Source organism: Bombus pyrosoma, linkage group LG9, assembly GCF_014825855.1.
Source record: "Bombus pyrosoma isolate SC7728 linkage group LG9, ASM1482585v1, whole genome shotgun sequence".
In the NCBI taxonomy this organism is placed as follows: domain Eukaryota; kingdom Metazoa; phylum Arthropoda; class Insecta; order Hymenoptera; family Apidae; genus Bombus; species Bombus pyrosoma.
Window position 1 is genome coordinate 14,154,003 of NC_057778.1, and position 17,043 is coordinate 14,171,045.

The 17,043-nt window shown below is 27.0% G+C and overlaps 5 protein-coding genes and 1 long non-coding RNA gene across 10 annotated transcripts; 3 read left to right on the forward strand and 3 right to left on the reverse strand.

The window, feature by feature from the left end:
* The first annotated feature begins 101 nt into the window (after window positions 1–101).
* LOC122570949 (KIF-binding protein) lies at window positions 102–4,060 on the forward strand. Of its 2 annotated transcripts, XM_043734009.1 has the most exons (3): window positions 151–188; window positions 471–570; window positions 2,222–4,060. In XM_043734009.1, exons 1-3 carry the CDS (start codon window positions 166–168, stop codon window positions 4,010–4,012), a joined length of 1,914 nt encoding a protein of 637 aa, XP_043589944.1. In that variant the 5' UTR covers window positions 151–165; the 3' UTR covers window positions 4,013–4,060. The 2 variants fall into 2 exon arrangements, with proteins under 2 accessions (XP_043589945.1, XP_043589944.1); XM_043734010.1 differs by lacking the exon at window positions 471–570 and having other exon boundaries at window positions 102–188.
* A 375-nt stretch (window positions 4,061–4,435) lies between these two features.
* Window positions 4,436–5,620, reverse strand: LOC122570955 (60S ribosomal protein L14). 2 transcript variants are annotated; one of them, XM_043734021.1, is made up of 4 exons: window positions 5,581–5,620; window positions 5,152–5,253; window positions 4,714–4,908; window positions 4,436–4,627 (listed from the first exon to the last, which is right to left on the reverse strand). In XM_043734021.1, the coding sequence occupies exons 1-4, from the start codon at window positions 5,581–5,583 to the stop codon at window positions 4,478–4,480; spliced, it is 450 nt and encodes a 149-aa protein (XP_043589956.1). In that variant the 5' UTR covers window positions 5,584–5,620; the 3' UTR covers window positions 4,436–4,477. The 2 variants fall into 2 exon arrangements, with proteins under 2 accessions (XP_043589956.1, XP_043589957.1); XM_043734022.1 differs by lacking the exon at window positions 5,581–5,620 and adding an exon at window positions 5,379–5,397.
* Window positions 5,621–5,773: 153 nt separating this feature from the next.
* LOC122570946 (HEAT repeat-containing protein 6) lies at window positions 5,774–10,330 on the forward strand. 2 transcript variants are annotated; one of them, XM_043734004.1, is made up of 12 exons: window positions 5,774–6,117; window positions 6,287–6,535; window positions 6,623–6,853; window positions 6,927–7,752; window positions 7,820–8,112; window positions 8,204–8,545; window positions 8,618–8,865; window positions 8,960–9,176; window positions 9,250–9,327; window positions 9,399–9,605; window positions 9,688–9,804; window positions 9,898–10,330. In XM_043734004.1, the coding sequence occupies exons 1-12, from the start codon at window positions 5,944–5,946 to the stop codon at window positions 10,066–10,068; spliced, it is 3,153 nt and encodes a 1,050-aa protein (XP_043589939.1). In that variant the 5' UTR covers window positions 5,774–5,943; the 3' UTR covers window positions 10,069–10,330. The 2 variants fall into 2 exon arrangements, with proteins under 2 accessions (XP_043589939.1, XP_043589940.1); XM_043734005.1 differs by lacking the exons at window positions 9,688–9,804; window positions 9,898–10,330 and having other exon boundaries at window positions 9,396–9,534.
* Window positions 10,099–11,465, reverse strand: LOC122570954 (PRKR-interacting protein 1 homolog). Its single transcript, XM_043734020.1, has 3 exons — window positions 11,264–11,465; window positions 10,884–11,063; window positions 10,099–10,765 (listed from the first exon to the last, which is right to left on the reverse strand). The coding sequence occupies exons 1-3, from the start codon at window positions 11,360–11,362 to the stop codon at window positions 10,445–10,447; spliced, it is 600 nt and encodes a 199-aa protein (XP_043589955.1). The 5' UTR covers window positions 11,363–11,465; the 3' UTR covers window positions 10,099–10,444.
* A 619-nt stretch (window positions 11,466–12,084) lies between these two features.
* On the reverse strand, window positions 12,085–12,421 carry LOC122570956. The gene is made up of 2 exons (XR_006317922.1): window positions 12,292–12,421; window positions 12,085–12,206 (listed from the first exon to the last, which is right to left on the reverse strand). It is a non-coding gene; the product is annotated as an uncharacterized LOC122570956 (long non-coding RNA).
* Window positions 12,132–15,854, forward strand: LOC122570951 (E3 ubiquitin-protein ligase RNF25). 2 transcript variants are annotated; one of them, XR_006317921.1, is made up of 7 exons: window positions 12,132–12,306; window positions 12,391–12,462; window positions 13,064–13,304; window positions 13,574–13,792; window positions 13,877–14,188; window positions 14,389–14,657; window positions 14,716–15,853. XR_006317921.1 is itself a non-coding variant. In XM_043734015.1 (6 exons), exons 1-6 carry the CDS (start codon window positions 12,281–12,283, stop codon window positions 14,566–14,568), a joined length of 1,050 nt encoding a protein of 349 aa, XP_043589950.1. In that variant the 5' UTR covers window positions 12,132–12,280; the 3' UTR covers window positions 14,569–15,854. The 2 variants fall into 2 exon arrangements, 1 of the variants encoding a protein (XP_043589950.1); XM_043734015.1 differs by having other exon boundaries at window positions 14,389–15,854.
* The last annotated feature ends 1,189 nt before the right edge of the window (window positions 15,855–17,043 follow it).

Consider the following 17,043-nt stretch of genomic DNA (forward strand, 5'->3'; position numbering starts at 1 on the left):
AGTCGTTATTAATGTTAATTTTATCCATTTATTAAGTATTCAGGTGTTCCAACAGAGATTCTCAATTTATGGAGAATCGTCATTAGTCGGGTGATCTTCGGTTCAAGGGTACAAGCTGCTTAAGTAAAGTTGTGCTAAACTTTAAGGGTTCAGGCTTAAATTCTTATGGAGAGAAGATATTTTCAAAGGTTTTTCTTGTATTATTATAGATTCTTTACTTAATACTTAATGAATTTAGGTTGGAAGCATTATTCTGTTAAACTATCCAGAACCAGCTCAAATATAGTGATGGCTGACGCGTATTGCTCATTGTATAAAACTGTATAAAACTATCGATTTTAAAAAGACTTCGTTGTAAAAAACGGCTGTAACATTTTATTGCCGAGAATCATTTTTAAAGCCATACTTGAGCTTATATTCAATTTTTTATTTAATTTCGACAAATAATACGAGAGTTTCTTCTTATCAAGACAAATGAGAGCCACTGGGATGATCGGAATAAAAGTGGGAATGCAAACATCGAAACATAATAGACGCCCGCTCGATGGAAATACTAATGACACAGACGATGCAAGTATAACGGATTGCGAAGAATAACGATCATTTTCGAGAATGCGTTGGAAACTATATCTTTATAGAAAAATTAAGCATTTATGTGTCTGGGGGGAAAATCAACCGGATATCGAATATATTAAATTATTCTCACAGGAGTTCTTAATCGCATCATTTGACAACTAGCTCATCTTTACCACTCATTTTCGTTCATAAAATATATTTTCGTTATAAAATATATATAGTAACATGATATTACCTCTTTGAAATATAAAAATTGAAATAAAAGTGCGTTGTATACTTTAAATTTAAAACGTTGTAGAATTTTGAAATAGTAACTTGGACATTTTTTGCTGAACATTTTTATCTAAAGAAGAAAAGTTGTTTTAAATGTAGATGTCTTTTTTAGGAAAATAAGTCGTTAAAAAAGTTCGCAATTCATAATTGTATAATAAATAAATACAGAGATTAATACAATTTGCGAGAATTTTTAGAAGCCTGAGAATTGTTAAAATTAGTCCTGTAAGCAATTTTATTTAACTTAGCATTGTATTTCTTGAATTATCAAATGATCTTTCTTTTTATTATTTTATTATTATTATTATTGTTATTACTATTGATAAAGGAAAAAGAAACATTTTTTGATTGCATGTTGCTCACAGTGAATATCCGATAAATGACGTTTTCGTAATTAAATATAAAATGATTAATGCTATCGTTTGCTTTACGGTATTAATCAAAGCCTTAATCTTGTTGCAGGAAGTTGGTACTCTTATATTTTCTTATATTGACAAACTTATATTGACAAATTTGCAATAGCATAATGTTTCCACGTGTTTATACACATTCTGATACATGTATATGATAGATAGATCTTACCAAATAACACAAATTTTCTTATAACGAACTTGAAATGTTGTCGAACATTCCTATGTGTTTGACAGAATTCCTTGGTACGAAAATATAAAAATATTACGAAATAATATGAAAATATTACGTTTGTAGAAATATGAGAAAATCAAAGAATGTATATATACATGTAATATTACGAACTTGCAGCAGGCATAAGAGAATTGCGATAACCCACGAACAATATACCATAATCGTGGATTTTCTGGAGATAACGTTATAATAATTAAGAGAATGACAAATTGCGTAATATCTATCAATTGTCAGTGTTGTCAGAATGAATATGTTTAAATAAGGATCTAGTGGTTGTAAAAATTATATTATTTTACAAAATATTTTTCTTTTCTGAAATCTATCATTATTTCGAATTATTAAATTAAATATTGAATTAAATTGATAAATTTTTCGTAAATAGAAATATAATTTAAAAAATATTATCGTTTCTTTTTATTAACTTTTAGTTTAGAAAAAATGTAACAAAACTTCCAATAGTTCTATATTTCTGTTAACAACTATTTCTATTAAGTTGATTAATTAACGGAAAGTAATATTCCACACAAGTTGCAGTAATATATCTACCAATATCTACCAATATGTTTAAATACTTTTAAATAATTGATCTCATACTTAATATATCAAACTATTCAGATGAATTCATGCAACTACGTTTAAATGTTCAAATCGCCATGTTGTGACGTTTCAGATCATTATGTAGCCAGCTAATGAGCATGCTCGAGAATGTTTTGTATTTTCGTTTTAGAGACAGTACGGCATGGAGTCGAAAGATAAAATTGCAAACATACGAACAAAATTCAAGGATGTTCGAAAATTATTGGATGATCTTGAAAAACACAAAACGAGAAACGAACCGTATAAAATAAAATATCAAGCAATCGAAGTATTAAATTCGATGGAAGTAGATCTGACTAACATTTTGATGGATATGCCAGAGGAGGAAAAAGGGGAGGAGATAATAATGCTTGCTGTGGTACACTTAAATCTTGGTTTATTACATGCCGATACGGAGGAATTAAAAGCAGGCGAAGAACAATTCATGAAATGTATAAAATTATTGAAAAAAAAAGAGCTAGAACCAGAAGCTGTTTTACCAGTATTAAGTGCTTTGAATCAGTTGGGTATTATATGGTCCCAATGGAATCAACCTACAAAAGCAAAAGACTTTTTAGATCAAGCAAAGAAAATCTACAATGACTTTATAGATACTAATAACTCATGTAGAGACCCCATTAATATGGCTCAGAATTTTGGCATTGAACAAGTTAAATGTGAACTAAGTCCTAAAGATGTGTTAGAGAAAGTTCATACTTTAACGTTATATTATTTAGCTCAAGTATATCGTTCCTTGGAAGATCATCGCCAGTCTGCAATATATTGTCACATGACCCTTTGCAGACAATTAGGTCAAAGTGACATTATGCAAGATTTAGATTATATCGATTGGGCACTGAACGCAGCCACATTGTCGCAATACCTTATGGAAAATACTAGTTTTACTCAAGCAAGATATCATTTAGCAACTGCAGCTTACATATTACAAAAATATGAAAATATATTGGAAGAGAAAACTAAAAATAATGGGGAAAGCGAAGCACTTGCAGCTGAGTGGGAAAATTTTAATCACAGAAGTGCAGACATTGCCAGATGTTGGGCCAAATATGGAATTTTGCTTCTGATGTTATCAAAAGAAAGACTTTTACACAAAACAGGATCAGAACAGAATAATGATCAGTTGAATAGGAATTCATCAAAGATAATTGATGACCTAAGGTTCAATGTCCTAGAAAAAGAGATAGAGCCAATTGCTAATCAGATTACGGATAAATATTTATTAGATTTTGAAGATGCTAGATTAGTCTTTCTAAATGTTCAAAAATGGTTAGAGCAAGCTAAAACATATTATACTTTAGAAAATCATGCATCTGATTATACATCAATTATACAAGATATTTCTGTAACTTATAAATATTTGGCATTCTTTGAAGAGCATGAAGACAGGCAAGCAAAAATGCACAAAAGGAGAATAGACATGTTAGAAAATGTTATCAAAGAGTTAAACCCTCAGTATTACGAATCTGCTTGCAGACAAATTTGGATTGAATTAGGAGAAATATATTCTGATATCCTTGATATAAAACTTGACCGCTTACGATCGTCCGATGAAAAACCTGCACCGCAAGCGCTAACAAAAATTAATCACTTAGCAAAAAGTTCCATAAAGAATTTTCAAGCGTTTCTCGATTCCTTACATATTCGTAATTCTAATTCTGGTATACAAGAATTTCCTGATGAAATAATGCAACCAGCCTTATTTTCTTACTTTCACCTTGGCAGATTGTACAATAAAATTATAACTCCTGACAAAAACATCCAATTGCAAAATACGCAACAAAGTATTAATGCATATAGATTTATAATTGATTATTGTGAAAAATATCCTAAAGCAGCTGAGGTGATGAAAGTAGAATTAAATCTATGCAAAGAATTGGTAAATTTATCGGTACTTAAATCAAATCATTATCAATCAAAATAAATATGTTACAAGAAGAAATAATTGTTGAATAAAGCTATATTTCATTGATGCACACGTAATTTAATAAGCTGTTCAATTTAACATTATTTGTGTAAAATGTGAATTGTTTACAGAGCATTTTGATTCAATTCCATCTCTTTCACCTCTATTATTGTGACAAATTTTAATACTCCGTTTTCGTAATTGTAACAATTCCTTCATAATATCATGACAGAATGATAATATAAATACGAATGATATAAAAATGTAATGTACATTACATGTATTTTAATTTTCTTTCAGATTAAAATTTATATTGCATATTTTAAACAATGAATGAAAAATTATAAATGAATAAATTTTGTTGCTAATAAAGTTTCCTAGTCAATTTTAATTTATTTTCTTAACATGTAGATAAGAGGTATGCAAAAACAATCAATGTAATTATGATAAGACAATTTTGTATTTATTTCATATAATAAAAAATTATTTTTTCTCCACTTTTTTACTGGCACCAGTAGCCTTTACTTTCTTAACCTTTTTTTTCAATCTATAAAACGCAACGGTTCTTATTTTGTTTCTGATCTGTCTTGCTTTTCTTAGCTTAAAACGGTCAAAATCACTAAGTTCCAAACGCTGAAATTGAATAAAAATATATCTTAGTTACTACGCAAAATGTAACTACATATGAGAACATATCCTTTATAAATTATTAAACCTACTTTCTTCTTAGCTTCAACCTTTCTTGCCCACATGGTCTGTTTCCAAAGGTCATTAATATTTGCAGCTTCCCATGCCTTACGTACAACACGGGTGGATCCAGTATATGGGAAACGTATACGGAATTTAGTTAGGTGGAGCTCATTTAACCTCATCTCACAACGTGGGACATTTGAAGCAGGACCATCAACCAAAACCTAGAAACATAACTAAAGTTTAATATACAATGTTTATTATATCTATAAAAGGAAACAATTAAATATTTTGGCATCAGTTAAACCATAATGACATCAATTAAATATCAGTCGGCAATTCCTATCAAGATATTGGATCATCATTATATTACTATTTAAAAAAACAAAAACACAATTTTGTACAATATTAAATATCTCAATTTAACATTTAATAAAAGATATAATATATTTATAAAATTATCTTACGCGATTTTGATCGATGATGTCTACAATAGCAACAAGTTTACCCTTGTACGGGCCATCGCTCACATAAGCGACGCGACCAGATTCTACAAACCTTTGGAACGGCTATTGAACAAAGAAACAATCTCATTATTTTAATAATAAACAATTATCATATTACAGCTGAATTTTATATCAGTTATTGTCTGTATAGGTATAAACAATAATTTGCAATACACAAATACAACTACCATGTGGCCGAAAACTGTGATAAGTGTAAGGTTATATCAAATAATCTTTTATATTTCTTATACATTGCTAAAAATAAATAAATGCAAATAAAGCTATATAATGTACGTAGAAGATTTTCTTATTAAGATAACACCCTTTATATATAAATAATATAAATTATACGTACAATGAACGCCAAATTTTAAACCACACTTCACTTACCATGATTTACCGGAAACGAAAGACCAATATAATCTATAACCGGATAGAGCATTGATGATATCAACTGTTGAAAGTAAGTTGTCTCTATTAAAATTGTCTTATAATAAAATTCCCTAGATGTAGCATAAGTAAACCCCAAATACATATTGGATATAGTTCCTAAACTTAAAGCATTAAATTGCATTTTTGACTTTCATATATACTATGTAGTCGGTACGTGATCGAGTCGGTACTATACCATTTCAATTCCTAGGACACGAGATCTTATAATTTCGTTTGTGATGACATAATTCTTGTGTGAAATAAATATTTCTCATCACAAAATGTTTTATAGTTATATTTAAAAAGATACAAATATAAAAAATGGCTTTAACACAAGTTGGTTCTACAGATTATGTTACTAAATTTGATTGTATAGTAGAAAAACTACTTGTATTGACAAAAAGGAAGAAAAATAGTGAAACAAAGTTGATCAACAATTACCTTTATGATCTTAATAATCTTGATTATCGATATTTGACAGGTTTAAATAATGATGTAAGTTTAAACAAACAATTTAATTCATTGTAATTAATTTTTTTTAATATATAATATTTATTAGAATATATATCAAGTAATTTAGCTTATATTAGTTGATTGTTAGTTTAAATCAAAACAGAAAAACATAATATAAAAATTGCTGCTTTACTTTTCAATAACATTTTAGGCAGTACAATTGCTGATTGAACAATTATGTATTATCATCACGCCTGCAGAAACTGTTTTGATACAAAATTTTTGTAAACTATTAGTCAATATAACTCAAAACAATATTGAGCTTCAAGAACAAACATTTATATATTGCAACGAATGGATTATAGAAGTTTTTAAATCTGCCTTACCAATTACGCATAATAATATGCTTTTAACCCTAAAAAGTTTATTAACAAATAAACAATTTGGTAATATTAGTCATGTAGGTACAAATTTTTTAAAATTGTTTTATATCTATAAATGAAATATTACAAATGCATAATATTTAGAACAATACATATTATTTCAGTATTTGAAATTATTAATTGAAGATGATCAGTTACTAAAAAAGTATTTAAATCTATCTCATGTACAATGGTCTGAAATTCACTATAGTGCAATTAGTTGTTTAGAAGGAATTTTAATGAGCCATAATAGCACTTTCATAGCAAAAGAATTGATATATATCATTAAAGATATCACATTAGATATTGTTTCTTCTTCTTTATATTTAAATGACAATAAATATTATCATACGAAAGTGAGTAGTAAATATGGAATAAAAGTTAAATTGTGTAGTTTTCATTATCATTATTGGTAAATTAAATTTTTAGATATTATGTTCTTGCTTACATATTCTGCAAATAATAACAGTTAATGAAATCTTGCCACATTCCATTGATTTCATGGGAGAAATTTTGGGAGTAGTGCAAGCATTTTTATTTTATGGTCTCAAGGATTATCCTCCCATAAAACCACAGCTACTTCGTCCTGCAGTAATGAATCTTCCAGAACGAATTCATATAATTCCTAAATGTAAGAATTTGAAGAATCACAAAGCAAAAGTAAGAAAACAACCAATTAAAAAGGTTGGTACTGAAGTAAAAAATAACACTGCACCAGAATGCAAAGGAGTTAACTTATATTCAAGTGATTCTGATACCTCAGATACTGAAAGTAATAATTCTGTCTTTATGGATTCTAAAGTAAGATTAGAATCTGTACGGTTACTGCAGGTACTCGTTGAAAATTCACCAAATCGTGAAATATTTGGATTTTGGCCACAAATTGTTGCCACTGGATCACGAAACAATGCTAGAGTATTGACTAGAAGTATTTTAAAGGAATGTGTATCTAAAGTGAAGCAACATATGCTAAGCACACTAACAGAATTATTGGTAGATGCTAAACCTTTTCTAATGCATGCAGAAGATGTTCATCATACATCTTTTATTACCTTTTTTGGTACAGTATGCCTAATGATAAAAGAATTGCATTTCACATTATGTTTGATTTTAAATGGTGAAACAAATGTAGCTGTTTTAACTCATGCTTTAAAATGTGCTGCTGCTTTAGTTCAAGGCACACCATATACACGTTTGAAAACAGGACTTGCTACAAAATTAATGAGAAATTGTAGACCATACATATTTCACAAAGGTATTTCTATTGTTAATATACCTTCTTATTCAAAAATAAAATTTTATAACTATTATGTCTTACATAGATCCAACAGTTCGTGTTGCTGCATTGTCAGTTTTTGAAGCTATTGCTTCCTGTGATCCAGTAACCCCAGAAATATTTGAAATACTCGTAAAGCAATCTGCTGTAAACATAGCATCAGATCAACCTGTGAATATTTCAGTTAGTGACAATACAGAAGAAGATGAAGAAGGAGAAGAAGAGATAGATATTGAAGATTTGAAAAATGATTTGATAAATGGATACAATAATGAATTATTCAAAGAAACAAATATTTGTTTTTTAATTCATGTTTGTTTGGAAAATATATCAAATAAGGTACACTTACATTTAAAGTTAAAATTTTACGTGAACGATATAAAGCATAGAATTTTTTTGAAAATAAATAATCATGTATCCAATTATTTAGACAATGAGTACACCTGTTCGTCTTCAATCACTAAAATTAATTGGTAGAATGGCATTTAGTACTGGAAGTCTTGTGTTTCCACATACAGAGTTAATTACAATGACTTTAGTAGGAATCATACAAGATTCTGAAACACAAATAATCTTACACGCTTGTCGGGCTTTGGAAATTATGGCTGGTTGTCTCATGAATATTGATTCAGAGGATAAAAATGTTTCAATATTTTGGAATATTATATTTGACCCTATAACGTCCCTTCTTCAACACCCACAAACAATAATAAGAGAAGCTGCATGTGATTGTCTAGGCAGTATTAATTCTATTATATTTGCCCAACTTCAAGTGAGTATTTATATAAAAATTGTATTACTAAAATTTATTATACATACACATTTCATATAAACTTTTTTTTAGAGACAGAAAGCAGTTTTAATCATTACAATATTATTTGGCGCAGTGCATGATAAAGAAAGTGCTGTAAGAGCTGCTGGATTGCGTGCATTAGGAATGTTAGTCACATTACCTGCATTGAAAGAAGAAACTGGATTTTTAATGGATTTAGCTGATATAGTTTGTTTAACTGCTGATGATAAAAATCTTGGCGTTCGTATTAAGGGAGCCTGGGCATTAGCTAATTTATGCAATTGCCTCTCTAAAGAAACGTTAGTTATAAACATATTAAATAGTTAATTAATATCTTCCATATTTGCTTACAACTTAATTTTTTCTGTCAAAATAAAAAATCTGTTCTTGTAGAAATCACGAAGTAGAACCTATTCCTTTGGAAATATTATTACCACAAATTTATCAAGTCAGTATTAAAGCATCTAAGGACAATGATAAAGTAAAATGCAATGCTGTTCGGGCTCTTGGAAGTATTCTGTACTTATGTCCTAACAAACATATACTGAAAGACGCATCATCAGGATTAGAGGCTCTTATAAATTGTGCTACAGTGGGAAACGATATGAAGGTACATAAATTAAAAAATTGTTATTGCATCAATAACTCTTTTATTGCAATATTAACTGTTATGTTAATTAAAGGTTCGTTGGAATGCATGTCGAGCTCTAGGATTAGTTTTAAGTAACAATCCAGATAATATATTACAACCTTCTTGGCGGGTATGTAATGAACAGAATGTAAATTCTTTAATGTTTTTATCATAATCAAAACAATTTTATTGATTTAGTAGGATCAGGTGTTTCCTGTATTGTGTAATTTAATTTGCGATAGTCCGAACTTCAAAGTGCGTACTAACGCAGCGTGGGCATTATATTCCTGTAACTCATACGGAAAGTATATTATAACTTTATGGAAGAGTCTTATTTTAGCATTTGAAAATTCTCAGCATGTACCGAGTTACATCGAATATCCTCACCGTGACGCTCTTATTCAACAGGTAATTAAATATAAAATTATAGGTAATTACTAAATAATAAATAATATTAAATACTAAATAAATTCTACTAAATAAATTTTAGTTATGCCTTACTCTTAGCCATGTGGCTACTTGTACAGAAGTGTCAGATTTGCAAAATCTTTGGACAGAAATAAGCGAACATGTAGATGATGTTTCGAACTATGTGAAACAGTTCCAGGTATGATTTTAATATATGAATCAATAAAAAATTAAATTGTACAGAATCAATATCTAAATATTATTATATCATTTTTACCTTTCCATATTTTAGGAGATCATTGTGCCTGAAAAAATGGGAGATTTAATAAAGGCAAAATCTCAATTAGAAAAATATATGAGAAGTGCTTCATTATTAGAAGAACGAAAGATTGCTCAAGTCTTAGCAAGTATTTTTGAAAGAACTAAGAGATATGACAACTTAGATAGTGTTGTCTTAACTTAACAATTAACAAAGTAATAAATTAATTGTATATTAATAATATATATTCATGTGCAACCAACATTTGAAATTCTAACAATAATTGTGCTGAAAACATACATACGTGTTTATTTACACAATATATAAACATGTATGTAGGTATACAAGCATGTATGTATATAAATGTGTAAAGATGTACATACAGAATATTAAAGCGCAGACTAAATTTATTTAACAAATATGTCCTTCGAATTTTTTAAAAATAAAATTTATATATAGAATAATATATATATATTATTTTTACTACATGGCGTCTTAATTTAAATCTTATTTATCTTTTCTAAGAAACTGAATTGTTTATATTTACACATATTTCTTGCATCATTAACTTCATTATTATTTATGTATTTATAGGAGTATTCGATTGTTTAGACTGATTCTCATCTAAATTTATAGAACTTGTATCTTTAACTTCATTATTAGATATATTTTGGACCTGATTATCGTTTTTATCTCCTGTCTCTTCTGCATCTAAACTTTCTTCATCTGAATCAGTATTTGTACTTTTATTATGCTGTTCTACATTTCCAGTCTTCATCTTTTTCTTTTGTTTCCATTTCTGTTTTTTCTTTAATCTTTTTGCTCTTTTCTTTGCAGTTATTTCCTCAGCTATTCTTTTATTTTCTTCAATCTTTCTGTGGTATTCTTCATCTAAAAGTTCCTAGTGAAAACATTACAAACATACAACAAAACTATAAAAATTAATAATGTAAAGCAAGTAAATTATGAAAATAGCTTCAGTTACATAAATTTACATTTTATAATTATTTCTATTTTACCTTGTGACCTTTTTCTTGAATAAACTTTTGTCTTGCATATTCTTTACGTCTTAAATGTCTGTATACATGAAATTCTCCACTACCAGCACCAGCACTGCTACCCATTACATTACGAACAAATTCCGGTACTGTAGGTGTACTTTTAGCTTTAGGCCGTTCTGGTAATATGATAGGCTTTTCCTATTGCAACAAAATAAACATTTTATGACGATAATCTAGATATCCTATATACATCTAATCTTTTTTTCCTAATCTTTTTAGGTATCCTACATATGAAATAATAAAATATTTCTGACATTCATGTTTTTAATATTCGTTAGGATCAGAATTAAAGAAAAAAGACAACTAAGATTGATTTTTAAATATTTCGACATATTTACCGGATTTTTCATTAATTTTTGAAGTTTTAATCGTTGCAAATCAATTGCTGTCTTTGCAACAACAGGTTTTTCTTCTTCTTTTTCTTTATTTTCTGACATTATAATATATTACTAAAAAAAAAAGAATTTTAATTCAGTCAATTTTAAACTAATTCACAATTCTTGTCAAACGGTAACAGAGAGGTTATGTACACGATAATAAAAGTGAAATATGCAGAAAACAAAATCGATTTAATTATATCGATTCCAAATATAACACAAATTTAAAAGTATAATTGCATAATTAGTCTTATAAGAAAAACTTTAAATCATAAATATATGTATTGAAAAATATTTTTAAAAATTTTAGATATTTTAGTATATTTATATCTTTGATATATGTACTACAGTACATTATATTTTTAATAATGCTTCCAACTTTCTTTATAATTTTATTTTTATTATAATTTTTATTATAAATGTTAACTTTCGTACTTTATTCATTAAATTTTGTCCGCTATATTTTTATACATGATTCTATAAAATGTTAAGTGCTACTTTTTAATAATTACATATACACATATAAATCACATATTTTATTTAAAGTAAAGTTTTTCTTCTTAAGATTTACCTACCTATAATTAATAATTTTTATTATATTTATTTGGCAAAATTTTATGAATTTTCCATTATGATATATTCTTATATATTACGTAAATGATATGTTATATATTGTTATATTAAAAATACTTGTTATATAAAAAGTAAAAATGTTTAACAAAATTTTTAGCTGTGACTACAGCAAAATTAAATTATTTTCTTTAGTGAAATTTTTCTCTTAGTGACAGTAGTAATATGTTACCAATAATTCTGAAGCGATCCAGTTGGTAGCAGTAATAGTAGCAGAAGGCTTTCAATATTGACGCACATTGACGCTTATCAAGAATCCTATAATCGCCGAAATCTGAAAAAAGATCTGCTGTCAAATTCGAAGTAATTTTCACAAAATAAAGTATATTATTATATATCTTAGGAACAATGTCAGAGACCGTAATAGATGAAAGGTAATTTTTGAGCAAGGTCTTATAATAAATGTGTTTTCAATGAATATTCCATTTTTTTTTATTATATATTAAACTATTTTATAGAGTAACTGACGAAATTGAAGCACTAAAAGCGATATTGCTTGATGATGAATTAAATATAAAGGAAAATGACAGGTAAGTTTTTTTAGGGAATGTAATGTTTGTAACCTAATAAATGAACTAAATCAATTGTCATTTTGAGACTTTCAATCATTATTAATTATAGGTAATGTACTATTAGAAAATGTTATTTATGATTTAAATATTTGTTCCATTAACAAAGCATATTAAATTTAATATTTAAATATGTACTTATACAGGAAAGGAAGGAACTTTAACAGTAAAGTAAAGTAATATAGAAAATATAAATAATATAAAAGAATATAATATAAGAATATTTATCTTCATACAAATGTATGAATTTGGCGGCTTAACAGATATTCTTTAATAACTGTCAATGTTATAATTTTATACAATATCATGTATTAATTATATTAATTATTATTTGTTAGAAATATTTTTAATTATATATATATATATATACAATATATAATATATTATATAATATATATATATATAGGTGTAGTATTTGTAAAATAAAGAATTTGATATTTTTAATACTCTATGATATACTTATATTTATTAATCTTTATAATAAATTTTCATTGAACTACAAACTAATTGATATTAGAGAATTTAGAAATTTATGTATTGTGAAAAATCAATGTTTTTTCAGAGGTGAACCAGAATGTATTGAAACTGTGTTATTTCCCTCAACTGGTGAAGATTCACAGTCTCAATATGTTTGTGTAACACTGATTGTTCAGTTACCTGTGGGATATCCTGATATATCACCTACTATTAGTCTCAGAAATCCCAGAGGGTTAGATGAAAATACAGTGAGACTTATGCAATCAGATGCAGAAGCAAAATGTAAGGATTTCATAGGTCAACCAGTTATGTTTGAACTCATTGAGGTATGTATCTCATATTAGAAAGTGTTCTGTGAATAATAAAATATGTTGAAGTATACATTGAGCTTATGTAAAATGTATGTACAAGAGTTATATTTACATTTTATTATATTGCTATTCAATTTATATCAGAGTTACTTCAGGATTTTGTAGTGTTTCATTTATTATTTCCTTTAGATATTATTATGTTATGTTTTATTAATGTGCTTTTGTAACTATTATTTTATTGGCTATATGCTATGTTTTGTATCTATGCGATATTATTATAACAGCTAATAAGAGAACACCTTACAAGAAGTAATCTTCCAACGGATCAGTGTGCCATATGTTTGTATGGTTTTCGGGAAGGAGATGAATTTACAAAAACTGAATGTTATCATTATTTTCATTCACATTGTTTAGCAGCACATGTTGCTGCTGCAGAACGATATTATAGAGAAGAACAAGAAAAATTGCCACAATGGCAACAAGATGCAACAAATAAATTCCAGGTATACTAATATGTAGTTATAAATATGGAACTAAAAAAATTTGTGATAGTCCTAGTTACCATTAAACATAACTTATTGTTTCAGGCCATATGCCCTGTGTGTAGAGAATCCATCAATTGTGATGTAGAAAGCCTATGGTCTGCTCCACCTCCAATTGATGTTGAAGCTGCTATCGATTTTTCAGTAACTGCAGAGCTGAGAGAATTACAAAAACAAATGGCAGCATTATTTTTAAGGCAACAACGGAGGGGTGGTATAATTGACTTAGAAGCTGAAGGTGTGAAAACATTGGTTAGAACAGAAGATGAGCCAGGTGCTACTACTGAAGGACCCAACCCTCCAGGAACCAGTTTAAATGCATATTCAAATCAAAATATGCAACCTGTTGATCATATGGTATGTTTATATGTTAAAAATAATGATAAAGATTGTATTGACAAACTAGATAGTAATTATAAAAAACATTTACATAAATTTTTTACTTGTTAATGAAAAAATATATAATTGATAATATGTATCTTAAGATTCTAATATTTATAATTTGTAATTTTTGTTTTTTTAATTTTAATACCTTAATAATAAAATATTTCCTTCAGCAAATGCCACAATCAAAACAGTCCTCACAGACACAAAATCATGCTCACTATCAATCAAGGCAACTACATCATAATTACCAAGGTCATAATAACCATGGCCATCGAAACAGAGGTCGTGGACGAACTCATTATCGTCGTCAATTTGACAGAGTTAGGCACACGGAATCTACTCCCAGATGACAATGGGTTCGAGATAAATTATTTACTGTCTGGTCTTCTATTTTGCCAAGTGTATACAATAATATGAACAGCATTAGTAGCATAATTGTGTATGTATTATATAATAACTGTTTAATTTCAAATCACTTTTACATACTAAAATTATAGGTTTCATTGTTCAACAACATTCCTGTTATAACGGTGTATAAAATGGGATATGTTGAGACTTCCAATCCATTGAGACTCCTGAAGCCATGGTGCTCTTTTAAACGATCTACAATCGTACAAAAGTTAGTTCTTTTTTTTTAATATAAATATGTATACAGAGCTGTAAGTACTGTAGCATATTACAAACAAGCAAAAGAAAGAAAAGATACCCAATCAAAATGTTATACTAAAAATATTTTATACCAGTCATTTAAAATTTAACAGTTTCGGAGTATAAAAATAACATGTATCACTTTCAAATTAATCATTTTCACATAAATTTCATAACTTACAATACTCATTTCTATGCAAAAATTTATTAATAATATAGATTGTACTATATAACAGAGCAGACATGGATCAGTGTTTAAAGAAATACTTGTTCATTCCTTTTAAAGGAATCGAAAATTTCACTTTTGCTCTATGCATATATTCAGAAGCAATGTAAATCTTTAGAAAAAGTATGTAATGCTATTATATATCAAGTTTAACATGTGAAATATACCTTTCTCTCAAGAGTTGAGAACTTTGGTTTAATGTATAAATCAACCACTACTTCTGGAAGAACACTATTCAAAAAATAATGTGAACAACGCAAAATGTTTTCAAGGCAAAATGTTTTCTGCAGTCATGTAGTATATATATTGAAAAAATGTAAGTCTTTGATTTTTGTAATTTATTTGTATTTTGTTTTCTTCATTTTATTTTTGAACGTCTTGTTAAAAAAGAGATTTATTGTAAATATTTCTTTGTTGGGTGCAAAAGTAGGTTCTGTTAATATGTAAAAATCTTCCTTGTAATTGTGATATTTGAAAAAGAGTAATAACATAAAATAGGAAAAAATTTTAAAGAATGAAAACATCAGATCATTCCAATTCAAATAAATTAAGATATTAATTTTATTATAATAATGTAAATTCTTCTTTATAGCAATGGTACATTTGACATTAGTTATATATTGTTAAGGTAATTATGATCTCTAAAAATAGAATAGAAAATGCTTTTATAAACGATAAAATGTTTTAGCACATGTAAAATTACACAAAAAAGATTAATTATTTTTATTCTTTTTTAAACAAAATACAACATAAAACAATAATATTATGCATTTTTTGTAAATTATATTTTAAATAATATAAAGTAATATACTGTAAATCAATATAAAATACCTTTATTTTCACTTTGTCTCAACAAAAATGAACAAAGATTGAAAATTGTAATGAAATCTATCTATCATGTAGCTATTTGTTTTTTATATTATATTTTGTATATATTAAAATGCTTTACCTAGTTCAATATGAGTGTAATTGGAATAATACAGAAAGTTTCTTCTAAATCTTTAATTTTCATCACAACAAAATTTTTATTATATGAAATAAAGAAGTAAATATTTTTGTATCTTCTTCTTGAACTTACATTCTTTTAAAAAAGATGAAAATGAATGAATTAAATGTATTTCTAAAATCAGATTGAAAGAATAATATTTCTTTATTTTTAAACTTATTTTATATAATATTTATTTATACATACATGTACCAAAGAACTTATATTTAGTTCAATACATTCAAACTAAAACTTTGTTGTTTTCTTTATATCTATACTATATTTACCTGTGATATTTTTAAGAGAAGAAAAATGTAATTCAATTTTCAGTACGCTTATTTTATAAATATGTATGTACATAACTTTTTATGCCAAAAATTAAAAATTGGAAGTTCAGTATGTATTTATAACTATAGAATCTTTGTAATCTTGATATATGTTTCTTACAAATGTAATAAAAATATTCAATGAAAAAATGTTTTATATATAAATTGCACTAATATTAAGCAGATATTAAATGCAATAAACAAAAAAATTTTCCATGAATAAAATTTTAATGTATGGCTAATTAAAAATAAAATGAATTATAATATAATAATATTTATAGTATTTACGAAATGATTAATGCAAAATATGTTACAAACAGCTTAATAAAAGACTTAATAAAACATTTAATTCTCGTTCCATAAAACCCTATATTTCATATATTTGTCTTAAGTATAGTCTTCTTCATTGACCCTTTATTTATTTTATTATTTCTGAAATCTATAATTTTCCATATTATTATTGTTTAGTTGCAAAGTTAATAGCTTCTAAAACTTCTGATAAAATCCTAAGACTTCATTGGATATTGCAATTTCTATTTCATTAATCCAATGTCACTGCATTAGAACAAAGCACATTATTTACATAAAATTTTTATTTTTCCATGTTATATACCATATCACAAATGTTGCCAAAATAATA